Source organism: Chrysoperla carnea, chromosome 2 (assembly GCF_905475395.1).
Source record: "Chrysoperla carnea chromosome 2, inChrCarn1.1, whole genome shotgun sequence".
Lineage (NCBI taxonomy): Eukaryota > Metazoa > Arthropoda > Insecta > Neuroptera > Chrysopidae > Chrysoperla > Chrysoperla carnea.
Genome location: NC_058338.1, coordinates 3,246,069 through 3,259,809, shown reverse-complemented (window position 1 = coordinate 3,259,809; position 13,741 = coordinate 3,246,069). Strand labels below are relative to the sequence as shown.

The window sequence follows — 13,741 nt, the reverse complement described above, 5'->3', positions numbered from 1 at the left end:
AAAAACAGTCTGCGAGAGGGGTATAGTAGAGACAATTTTCCCTTTCAAAAAATAAAAAGGTATCTAATTAGACATAGCTTGTAGGAGGTCGTAGCCACAGAAGATACTGAGATAGTTAATAACTGGAATGAAATAAAAAATAACCAAAACAATGGCCTCAAAAACTGCTCAAAAATACTTCATATAGCAGCCTCTACCCCAAAATTTTCTAGATCCGTGCTTGAATTGACTAATTTAGAAATATGATTATTAGAAATAAAAATTTTAATTTATATTATATTATTAGTTGCAATAAATATTGGTTTTACATATTAAACGTGATTGATATTATACATATATTGCTTTAATGAATTATTGATTTCAATTAGTAGGTACAAAGTAAAAATAGATGTGCCGTCAACTGGAAAAAAAATGTATCAACCTTAACTCAAACACACCGGTAATGAAGCTGCGGGAAGGAATTGTTGAAGTCATAAGAATATATAAAATAATATTATTCCGAAAAAGCAGGCAGCCAGAAATTACGCAGGTAGCAGGACTTTTTTTGCTTCCAAAACGTAGTTCCACACTTCCCTAAATGGTCCAAATAACATACCAAAAAAGTAACTACATCTTAGTTATTTTTAGTTGTTTTTTGTGTAAGTTTTTGCGTATTTATCAAAATACACATAAAATTATCTTTCATTATCAAAATTCTTTTAAGAAACATATGGTCTACATAATTTGTTATTGATCCGTATTAACGCGTTTCAAAAATAATTAATTTTCATTCATTAATCATGAGAATGGTTTTACTATTTTTATATTTATTTTCATAACACTTAACAGGGTTGTATTCAGTACAATGGATCATCAACACTCAATTTTTCTCCACGATAATATTTCTTCACGAATCAATTTCAAGCTTTGTACTTATCTCATTTGTACAGTTGCAAATGTGGAAAACGATCTGCCTGAGGTAATCTTCTAAAATTCTCTCAAATGTCTAAATTCGATTACATAACTATAATTCCATTTTGATATACATTGTGCGAAGTTCTGTATAGTTTTGAAATGAGGAAATGGTTTATAATTTGAAAAAAACGACATTGAAATTTTAAATAAGCTAAATTACAAATATAATCAATTTTATACCTAAAAATTACAAATTTATTTCGATAAATTTTCTGTTCGTAATTTTGAGTTTTTTTTGTACCTTTTAACTTAAAGTCTACAATATTTTTAACCTTCGAAAAAAATTTTAACCTTCGACTTCATTAAGTTTTTTGCTCACTTTAATAATTTAATTTTAATTAATCATTTGAGTATGTTAAATGTTGTTAATACCGTGTGTGTCGCGGATTCTTGGCTAATATATTTAAGCGAGTCGCATGGCAGTCAAAATCAAAACCGTTTCGAAAAAAATTGAAAAAGACTGAAAGTACTTTTCTAAAGAATTATTTTGTGCTCTGCGCTGATCATGAATTTTGGATCATTATGCTGCCCGAGGTGTGTTTCTTGCGAAAAATATGTTGCTGGATGTATCGACTTGCGATTTTCTGCATTGGTTTCAGAAAACTATCTTAAAAAAGTCTATATGGTTAAAAGCAGAGCTTTTTAGTTTCAACCCCTGCGCCATTGAGGTGAAGGGTGTTTAAATCGCAATGTAAATCAGATAGTATAAAATAACTTTTAAAGATTTTAAAAAGGTCAAAGTAACCCGAAATTTATGCTTAGGGTAGCGGGTTCGATTCTGCCGTCGCAACAAAATTAATATAATTAATAGTTGTGATGAGCTGGTGTAGTTGCATGGTATATGCATGAAGGAGGTGCACTCAGCCTCTAAAATTGAGGAGCTGATAACTGAAATTATCAGCGGAAAGGTGGTAAAACACATATATGGTATCACAGCGGGCTATATATCCTAAGTGTGTCCTTTGTGGACAGCCAATATAACCTAACCTACTCCTTTATACAACCCCCCCCCTTTCAGGGGTTAAATTAAGACTTTTAATATTATTCATAAATGTAATGTTACTGGTGATTTTGGTTAGAACTGTACCTTATGATTAAATACAAACACTGTACCAATATTTATATATTGATAATTATCTGTATTTGATGAAATTAAATAGAGTATTTCTAAATGGTGTTATCACATTAAATTTTTCCGAATGATTAATAATAATTATAATTATATCTCATAATAATGAAGTCTGTCTAGATCTGTAACAAAATTATATAAAAATAAGAAAGCAAAGTTTTATACTTGATAACCTTGCGTTTTGTTCAAACAAAAATCAATCAGTTAATCATATGATTGACGAAGATTACATTTTTTAGTTTATATTTTTAGTTTAAAGTGAACGGAATTTAAAAAAATAGTGCTTCGTATTAAAAAATTTCATAATAGTGTACGTGCTAAATAGGTATATTTAACTGTGAAAGGGAAGTATTCGGGTTCAAATCCCATCACGGTCGATTAGAATTTTATTAATAAAATGCTTGTTAAAGTAACACAAGCATTTTTCTTTATTTTATTGCTACCAAAATGGATTGAAAATGCACGAATATTAGCTATGCTTCCAACTCCATCATGGAGTCATAATATCGTATACCATCCTGTACTCCGTGAATTATCGTTACGTGGTCATCAAGTTGTTTCCATTATTCCCGATTTAATTAACGATACAACTTTAACGAATCTAACGGAAATTGATGTAAGTTTTTCGTATGAAATTTGGCATCGTTTTAATAAATTTACAAAAGAACGTTTAGAAGGATATTCACCGATTCAATCCATGTATGGAATGAGTCAAGGTTTATTGGAGCTATGTGATCGTGAATTAGATCATCCAGATGTGAAACGAATTATCCAGGATCCAAATGAACATTTTGATTTGGTGATTAATGAATGGTTACTATTTCCAAGTACGTTTGCATTCGGGACACGATTTAATTGTCCCATTGTTGGTATCTCATCATTTGGATTAAATGGGCATGGACATGATTCCATTGGGAATCCACATCATCCTATTTATAATCCAGATTTTTATTTGCCATATTCACATGAGCTAACGTTCTGGCAACGGGTGTATTCAGTGATTTATGCAGTTTGGTATCGATTTTATTTTCATTTTAAACTATTGCCACAACATGATGCTATAGCGAAAAAACATTTTGGACAAGATTTTCCATACTTAACGGATGCATTGAAACGAATTACCGTGGTGTTTATTAGTGAAAATCCTGTATATACTGGAGCGAAACCACGAGTGCCAGCTTTAATTGATATATCGGGATTACATTTTAAAGAACCCAAGCCATTACCCAAGGTATGTATTTTTTTTCTCGAATTCTTGAAATGAATTTCAGAAAAGTATTTTTCTCAGAATTTGTTCTAGACTACTAATTTAAAAACAAATTGATGTTGTCTATCTTATTGATGGGCCGAAACTATGGTAGCCGTCCTTTGGAAAAGGCCCGGCATTGGAAATAGAATTTGACCTCTGAATTTTATTTTATTTTTTCCAGGAATTACAAGAATTGCTTGATAATGCTAAACAGGGATTCATATACTTTAGTTTAGGCACTAACGTCAAAAGTAAAAATTTACCCAAAAAGAAATTCAATGCATTAATAGAAACATTCAGAGAATTACCATATTTGGTTCTATGGAAATTTGAATTAGATAATTTAGAAAATAAGCCAGATAATGTTGTTATACGAAAATGGTTTCCACAACAAGATCTTTTAGGTGTGTACCTACGTAATTCTGTTTAAGAATTTCGCTAAATTGTTTATCTTTTTTAGGTCATCCAAATTTGAAGTTATATTTAATGCAAGGTGGTCTTCAATCTGCTGAAGAAGCAATCCATAAAAAAGTACCAATGATTGCTATACCATTTTTTGCTGATCAAGAAATCAATGCTGCCCGATATATTTATCATGGAATTGGAGATCGATTAGGTTTTGATGAATTAGATGATAAAAATATTATTAAAGCGAAAATTTTAAATATTATCAACGATAATAGGTATGTTAAGTACATAAGTAAGGAATTAGTTAGGTGTCAAGGGTTAAATGGGTTCAGGAGGGAATCAATATGGAAAATCAATGCATATTCTAAAAATTCAATGATTGTATGTCAACTTTTCCCCTCAGCTATCTCGTGTCCCGATTTAAAAAGCCGAATAAATAGCTGATTGTTCGTAAATAAGGGCTGACTGACCAGCTCTGTTCTAGCACCTAACTGACTGACAATCATGACTGTTATTAATAAGCAATATGCAGTAAATTCATTTTAGTACCACGTACACTGACCGCAGTATGTGTGTGTACACAACTACTATCATCAAACCTCAAATGATCAGCTGAAGTAAATTCAACGAATTTTTTTTTTTGGCCTGGTTCTTCAATTATAATTTTTGTTTTTCAGATATAAAGAACGTATCACTGAGTTATCGGAATTAATGTGGGATACACCAATATCTTCACTCGATCGTGCTGTATGGTGGATTGAATTCGTTCTACGTCATAAAGGTTTACCAAAATTACGTAGTGCTACCGCTGACATGAGTTGGATACAATTGTTATTAATCGATGTAATTTTATTCTTTTTAAGTTGTGCGATTGGAGGAATTCTAATTTTATATTATAGTTTTAAATTAGTATGTAAATTATTGTCGAAAAATCGTAAAGTATCTTCGAAAAAAGTTAAACGTAATTAGATGAAAATTGACTTAGACTTATTGTAATTATAAAACTTTTTTTATTTTGCTTATAAATAAATTCAATCTAAAAACAAAATTTTTTTATAAATTAATTATTATTTAGGTATAATAAGTTTAAAGTACTTTGAAAAATTAGTCTTTTGGTCAAAGAAACTTTTTTTTTAACAAAATTGGGGAAGATAATTTCTTTTTTGATTCTTTACAATTTTTTAAGGGTTTTTTTAGAAAAAACTCGGATGATTTTTCTTTCAGAATTCGATGAAGCTTGGTTTATAAAGTATGTTTTACATAGTAATTTCCTAATTTATCTACAATGATTCCCAATTTTCTCGGTTTTGTGGCCACTTTGAAATATTGACAGAGAGAAATAATAACTACGATTATGTAGCTAATGTATTTTCCCAAATTACATTCAATAAATTTATAATAAATTTTTTTTTACATCAAGGGTAATGTCTAAGGACAAGGTTACTGTTTTTTAATTAGTTAGAAAAATAATTTATTTTATTTAAATTTTAAATTACATTTCCAGTTTAATGATTAATACTATTTTATTAATTATATAATTTTAGAGATTCGAGAAAAAAAAAATTTGGTATTCTCAAGATAATTAGGCTATTTTAAGTAAATTTCAAAATTTTAATATAAAACTTTCACTACTATTTTGTTTTCTCCCGTAATTATACCTGCAATAAAACATACACCCATAGAAATATTTCAAAAAAAAAGGGAAAAAAGCTGGAATAGTACTTACCCGAAACATTTCTCATTCGAGCAAAACGTCATTCGAACCGAACCACTTTATTTTACGAACAGTCGAGAATATCTTTTATTTATAGCATTTTTTACATTTTCCTTTTACATTTATTTTCATGCATCGAGGAAGTCTATGTACAAATAGCAACGAGGAGCAATAGTCTCTAATTCGACCGACATTCAAAAACAGACATCCAAAAACTTTTCGGAATAAAATTATTACAAAATTTAGAAAAAAATATTTATTAAATATAAAAGTATAAAAAAAAGAAAACTAATCTTTTTTCATTTTCTTAGAACGAAAAATTATTCTATAAATCGTTCGACTTAAATAATAAATCAACAAAATTGTACCAAATACAAATGAAATTGTATCTAACATCCAATACATATACCAGGGCATATCGGCTACGGGTGTTCGTAAAAATTGTGTACCATTATGACGAATTACATATTCAATCCACCAAATGGCACGATCTAAAGGTTTCATCGGTTGATCCCACCATAAATTTGATATTTTTTCGATATTTTTAATATACCTACAAAAAAAAAATCGATGCCAATTGCATTTCTGAAGTTTTGAAAAAAAGAATATTTTTGTACCTAGAATTCTGAATAATTTCTTCTATAGCATCATATACATTTATTTCATTTAATTCTTCGAATTCCAATTTCTTCGCTACTTTTAAATCGACTAGACGTTGAGCATTATACGGTTGATCTCCATTAAATGGAATCACAAGCATTGGAACTTTATTTCGAATTGATTCCTCAATCGACTGCAATCCGCCTTGAGTGATGAACAGCTTTACATTTGGATGATCTGAAAAAGTATTGATTATGCGATTTGAAAATTTCAGGGAAGAACTTTTTCAAATTAAATTGATTTTATTTCGGGCTCAGAATTAAACTTTACAGTTATACTTATAGATCTTTGTTAGACTTTTTCGAGGCCCGAATTTTTCAAAGCTAGCTCATATGTTGGGGTATAAATCAAGAAAATTTAAGAAAACTGAAATTTTCATGTTCAACTCAAATTTCGCCTTTAAAAAGAGACCATATCTTTTTTTCGGAGAAGGACGGAGAGCAAAAGAAAAGTACTTTCAGCCATTCGCAAAAGAAAATCAACAAAATTGCCAGGCTACAGCGTTAATCTAGAATATTAGTTACTTACTTAAAATATCCTGCTGTGGAAACCATTTTTTAGTTATTACATTGTCTGGTTTATTTTTTAGAGTTTCATTTTCCCATTTCCATAAAACATTATATTTCATGCGACTAAACACTCTTAGAAACATTTCTCGAATATTTATTGGCAAAGTTTTACTCTTCACATTCGATCCTAAACTAAAGTAAATTACTCCATTTGGTGAATTATCTAAGTATAATTTCAAATCCTATAAAATTTTCACAAATTTTAAAATAACTTACTTCTAGCAGTAGCGAAATACATACTACGGAAGATTTGCGCGCACATTGCAATGGATGGCCGGATGGATGTTTGTTACTCAATCACACCAGAATTGCTGAACGGATTTGAGTGAAAATTTGAAAACATATAGTTTGTAACCTGGATTAACACATAGGCCACTCCATAGTGCGAAAAAAGGCTGTAAGAGGTTGAAATACGGAATGAAAGGGACGATATACAATCAGCTTCAAGGATTGTTTTTATCTATTTCCAACTTTCGATGGGGGAATGAAAAATTGGAGCGAGAAAGTGGGGATGAACAATGGAATACTTTTAAATATATCCAAATGCGGAATCAAATAAAAGAGCTTTGTATTTAAAATTGAATTTGCCCAGCAAAGCGGCTTATTCACAGCTAGTTTATATATAAAAGTATGCGATGCGCGCGCCTTTATTCCGCAGTATGCAATTTCGCTACCACTAGAAGTAAGTATTAAAACATTTAGTAAAGATGGTTTGCAAGTTAAACATGATGCGGGCTAAATGTGTTTTATGCCAAAATACTGTTGAATTTATGAAAATTTAAGGCAAAAAATTTCTGGTTTGCCCCGTTTGGGAAGAAACAAAACGAAATGGGTGAATTAAATTTATGAGAAAGTGTGCATATTACAACCTTCTCCTCTTGAATTGCCATTCACCAATTCAAGATGGCGGAAATGAACAAATTTTCGATCAGCATGGTATTCTTTTTTTTTGTATTTATTTTGGATAAAACTTTGAAAAACAGAAGTAATTTGCTTTATTTCGAGACTACGTTTTAAAAAACATCCCAAAAAATAATCGAAAAAATCAATAATCAATAACTTACTTTTGGTAACTCTTTACTGTCTTTCAAATGAATTCCGCCAATTTCAATATTTTGTGGCACAATCGCCCGTGGTATATTAAAAATAGGATTTGTATTTGTCAAAACTAAATCCACACTTGTCTCCAAATCCCATAAACGTTGCTTACTAACATTACCAAAATATTTCATCGCTAATTTTTCTTGCCTTTCCAAATAGAAATAATGATAAAACAATCGATATTGAAATAAATAAATAAAATTAAACAATCGCTGCCAAAAGCGTAAATTCCTCGACGAGAGTCCGACAGTATCCAAATGGAAAGCAGGATGAACAAATCCACCAATAGCATCCTGTTGCGCTAGTGGTAATGACATTGATGTAATCCCAACCATTGGAACATTAAAAATCGTTTTAAAATGATAAAACACTGGATAAATTAAATATTCCACAATGAATAAATCAAATTTTTGATCACTTTTCATTAAATTTTGCACTTCGGTATTATTTAACTGTACATCGCATGTTGTTATTAAAACATCTGCTAAATTTTGTAACATTTGAAAATTGGATATTTTTTGATAACGACTTTCAGCCATTAAATGTTTATCTTCGAATACATTGTACGAGATTTCTCGTACATTAATTTCTGTTAAGTTCGTTAATTTTGGATCGTTTAATGGTTCCGTTGTAATTGAAACGATTTCATGTCCACGTTCGGATAGTTTTTTAATAATTGGATGAAATATTACATTATGACTGATTGACGGTGTTGGTACGATTATTAAAATTCGAGAGCTTTCTGAGAATTCTATTAATGTACAAATTAAAAATAATAAAACGTGTTTTAACACTTTCATTGTTAGTCCAAAATCACATTCACTAAAATCTAAATACGTTTAACTTGATTGATGACTACATTAAAACTAATTAATAAAAAAAAAGAAGTATAATTATTCTGGAAATTAGATATTAATTCTGGTAAGGTCATGCTGGATTTTTTTTTTGCATGTTTGTTTGTGGTTAAATAGAAATATAATATAATTGATTAATAAAAGTGAATAGTTATGTAAGTACTAATTAAAACTAATTACATGGTTTGGAGAAGATGTACACCAAACAAGAGTTATTACAATTTTATAAGAATACTAGCATGATACCCGCCACGACCCCTTAATAGCCTCCACCTCTCTTGATCTAATTCTCCTCCTTTTCTGATAATAGGTATATCAGAAAAGATGACCATGAATTGTTTGACATTTACTATTTTAAATTTTTACAGAAATCTTTAATTTAAATCTTTAAATCTTTTTTTTTCTTAAATATATCTTTATAAATTATAGCTCATGTGTTATTCTAATGTATGAGCTATATATTGTTATACAGTTTCATTCAAATCCGGACGGTAGTTTTTGCGTGAAATCGTAACGAACAAACAAACCTTGTATATGTTATTTGAACTTTTAAGAACTCTTGGGAAAAAAGAAATGATGAGTTGAATTTTTCATGAATTTGGCGAGTTCTGTATTAAGATTTTGGAACTTAAATAAAAAAAGATAACAAAGTTTTAATCTTTTTTATTTTTATTAATTTTAGTTTTAAAAATAAAATTATACAATTTCAAAACTAGTTTCAAGAAATAAAATACAATAATTAAACAACATATAAAAAATAATAAAATATCCAATAATAAATATTTATACCATGGCATATGTACAAGTCCACTTTGTAGTCGTTTAGCACCTTTATGCCGAATTACGTATTCAATCCACCATATGGCTCGATCCAATGGATCTGTCAGTTGATCCCATAATAGATTTGATATTTCCACAATGTTATTTTTGTAACTAAAAAGAAATTCAAGATATTTAGGCTCTCTTTTTGAATCTTTTTCACTCGCATTATAATATTTGAAGCATATGCAGATAGCGTGAGAAAATTTCTCATCATGCGCCTAAAAATTACCAGACGATTGACGCGAGTGTTGACGGGCTAACAAGTTTTCCTTGCCTGAAACAAATTTATTTACCTTTTATCAGTAATAATTTCAAATATTGTATCATTAAGTAATTGTTCAGATAATTCTTCCAAGTAAATTCGTTTTCCAATCTTCAAACTATGTATTCTGGCAACGTTATGATCTTGATCACCAGCAAATGGTATTCCAATCATTGGAACCTGACTTCGAATACTTTCCTCAATCGATTGCAAGCCTCCTTGGGTAACGAATAACTTCACATTGTGGTGATCTAAATTAAAGAAATTAAAATCAAATTTTCTTCGACGATTTCTTCTGGTTCCTTGAACTTACCAAGTATATCTTGTTGTGGTAACCATTTGGAGAATTTAATATTCTTCGACTTAAATGGAATGTCATCGGATTCCCATTTCCATAAAATATTATAAGGTAATTTTGATAATACATTAAAAATAATGTTTAATTTATCAATTGGTAACGATATACTTTTTACATTTGATCCAAGACTGAAATATAATACGCCATTTGATGATTCATCTAAATATTGTTTTAATTGCTAAAAAGAAACGTTTTTCATTTTTGTGTTTTTCGCTAAACGGTTTTTCCATGTGCATTTAATTGTAGAAGGTATTGTTATTAAAATAAATATCTCGAAATAAAAATTGTATTTTAATTAAAAAGTATAATTAAAAAGATAACATACTTAAATTTCCCTAAATATGGACATTTTAATTGCAACGCAACCATCGTCAGTAGCTAAATTTATTTGCAAGATCAGCAAACTTAATGTAACAACACGCAATAAATTATTTATTGGGTTTGAAAATTCTATTACCGATCGTAATTTATATCTATAAGTTGGATTAAAATTTCGTACCGCTTGTGAAATGTTTTATGGCTTTACGTTAAACAAATTTTTCATTTTGTCATGCAGGAATAGGACCTTTATCTCAGTTGAGAGTCTTATTGCCTGCCTTATAAAGAATGTTTGTAATGAATGTGTTTTAATGAATAAATTTAGCTACTGACGATAGTTGCGTTTATTTTTTAAATAAAATTTCTTAAAATACGATTTTAATTCGAGGACCGTGGTATTTATTTCAATGACTATATCTCAACTCGAAGTCAACAAAAATACATCCTTAAATAGAAATTATGTTTTGGAACTGTATATATCCCTCACGTTACAATGCCAAAAATTCAATCCCTTCAAAAATTTCATACTGGTAACGCTTATGGGCAGGAATACCGTATACGTCATTACAAACCTATTTATTTTTCGATCGAATCAATGAATGAATGAATTGTTGAATTTGAAAGAAAGTCCTCTATTTTTCGAATACATTTCTTAAAAATACAGCCCAAGTGTATGAAAACTTTTTAAAAAAAGTTTAAACATTAATAAAATTTTATCGATAAAACTAAAAGTAGAAAAATTCTCACCTCTGGTAATGGACGCCGTTCTTTCTTGTGAATTCCTCCAATCTCTATAAAATTCGGTGGTAAAGGTCGACTTACATAAAATATTGGATTCGTATTAACCAAAACAACACTAACACTTTTCTCAATATCTCCCACATACTTTAAACTCTGCCCAAAATGTTTTTTCGCTACCACATCATGACTGGGCAACACAACCCAATGATAAAATAATCGAAACCAAATTGAATACAACAAATTATCAATACGTTCCCAAAATGTTAAATCCATTCCAGATAATTTCATGAAATCTAGTACATAACCAGGATATGTTGGTGTTCCAATTGTATCATGGCCAGTAATAAATAAAGGCATTGATGATACACCCACAATTGGACAATTAAATCGTTCTCCAAAAGCAAAAGTACTTGCATACATTAACCATTCATTAATAACCAAATCAAAATGCTCCGATTCATTTTGGATTAACTGTTGCACTTGTGGATGATTCAATTCACTGTCACAAACTTTTAACAATACTTTAAACATATTTTTAAACGATCCGAAAAATGATTCTTTTTCAATTCGTGTCTCAGCTAAACGATTTTCTTGTGCCCAAATATTATATGATACATTATGTACATCGATTTCTGTTAAATTCACTAATTTTGGATCATTTATCGGATCTGGTAGAATTGCCACTACTTGATGACCACGTAAAGATAATTCTTTTAATATTGGACGATAAATTACCATGTGACTTATCGATGGTGTTGGTAAAACGGCTAAAATACGACTAGAATCACAATAATTAATTAAAATCAGTGAAAATATAAATAAAAACATTTTGAATTTGATCGATCTGAAATCTTAAATGAATTTTAAATGAATAAAAGTGATCTTTGAATTTAAACAGATATCGAGGTCATTTTTAAAATAAGTGTAACTACATGTTACAAGCAGAAAGTAATTTTGAAATTTGATTGAATGTCTAAAAATTGTTTCGATTATATCGAAATGATGTTATCATAATCTTTTCTAGCAATTAAAAATAATGAAAATACCCAAAATGGATTGAAGAAAACCTTATACAAAAGAAGATTTCTGATAAAAACATCCGGACTACCATGGATCGTGGCGTCTCTAGGACTATGATAGGCTCAGGTGTTTACCCAGGTCGCTTGATAGTGGCCGACAGATCACGCTTCTTGGCACACCAATGGAAATCCACCCCGATTTTTTCATAGACAAGAAATGCCTCCGCTGTCACGTGCCAGTTGATCCTTTAGTGAGCCACACAGAAATTTGGCTATCATATCCACTTTTGGATCACCACGGATACGTTACCTCACAACGGATATAGTTGCATTTGGGCCTTTCCTAGAATGTTTCGTGAGAACAGAGTCTTGATTCTTGAGTACTGTTTTTCCTCATTTTTATAACAAAACTTTCAATCCAAAATGCATTATATCTGAAGTTATTTTGGATGAAATTATGACTCTAGAATGGTTTTTTTAAAACTTTTTCAATCTGCAATATCATTGCTAAATTTTTTTCTTTTAAAATCAAAAATTACAAAAAATGTTTTGTTTTTCTTTCTAATCTTACATTCTTAGAGGAATATTAAAATATCATAGAGAAATTAGCTGGAAATCTGGTATTTTTTACGTTTCTTACCTGATTTATATAGAGGCAGTTTTTATTTTGACTAGACAGCTTTCTAAATGATTCATTTCATTTCAGATATCTACATATTTATGTAAATATCACTACTACACTAATGATAAAATTTGTGATAATTATTGATAAAATTGCTTCTCATAAGAAGCATTAGATTATTTGAATAATCATCTTGTCTATGGCAAGTCGATACTCTTGGCTCATTGACTAAATAGTAAATAATACAAGAATGGTTATTTTTACAAAAAAAATTTATCTAGAAATGATTCATACTTACTTAATTTAAAAAAAAAAAAGGCTTTTTATTGCTTCAGATTTTGTTTGAAACATTTTTCAAAGTCTTTTATTACAAGTAAATGCTTTACGTAATTGTAAATTAATTATTTTATTATCTAAATCCTTGGTTTTTTTTAAATATAATTCGAAAAATTTGAAAGCAAAAACAACGTGTTGATACTTTTAATAGATTTAAATTTAACACAAATTTAACTTCCACGTTATTAAATATAGCTTTTCCCGTGAGGGTCTAAATTATGGTAAAGATTTAGCTTCCTTTTTCTCAAAAACATAAAAGATGTTGAGTGGAAAATTGATAGGTAGCTTCATTAATTCAACTTTTGTAGAATTTTACTTTTTCATTCACTGTTAAATTAATTTCTTGCGAAGCAAACTTGGACCGCGAGTCGGATTGACCTTTTTTTTATAAATGCAGGTTACTAACGAACCTGAATAAAATCGTCAAGTCGATACTTAAGAGGAAAGACACTTGGGGCCTTTTTGTTTGTGTATTTTCGATGAAACTTTACTACAAACAATTTAAATCTTTAATAATAAAATAAGCATGGAAGTTAAAGTGAGTTATCACATCCATTTTTATTTATTACAGTCATAAATTGTCTTTATTGTACAAAATTTAGCCATTCATAAAATTAGAAGGGAT

General features: G+C 29.5%; 2 protein-coding genes across 2 annotated transcripts; one reads left to right on the top strand and one right to left on the bottom strand.

The window, feature by feature from the left end:
• Window positions 1-2,282: 2,282 nt before the first annotated feature.
• Window positions 2,283-4,715, top strand: LOC123291924 (UDP-glucosyltransferase 2-like). The gene is made up of 4 exons (XM_044872385.1): window positions 2,283-3,314; window positions 3,514-3,736; window positions 3,793-4,015; window positions 4,418-4,715. The coding sequence occupies exons 1-4, from the start codon at window positions 2,481-2,483 to the stop codon at window positions 4,707-4,709; spliced, it is 1,572 nt and encodes a 523-aa protein (XP_044728320.1). The 5' UTR covers window positions 2,283-2,480; the 3' UTR covers window positions 4,710-4,715.
• Window positions 4,716-5,351: 636 nt separating this feature from the next.
• On the bottom strand, window positions 5,352-11,978 carry LOC123294227. The gene is made up of 10 exons (XM_044875342.1): window positions 11,146-11,978; window positions 10,036-10,258; window positions 9,754-9,973; window positions 9,391-9,571; window positions 9,196-9,265; window positions 7,748-8,613; window positions 6,643-6,865; window positions 6,072-6,291; window positions 5,769-6,007; window positions 5,352-5,398 (listed from the first exon to the last, which is right to left on the bottom strand). The coding sequence occupies exons 1-10, from the start codon at window positions 11,965-11,967 to the stop codon at window positions 5,352-5,354; spliced, it is 3,111 nt and encodes a 1,036-aa protein (XP_044731277.1). The 5' UTR covers window positions 11,968-11,978.
• Window positions 11,979-13,741: the final 1,763 nt, after the last annotated feature.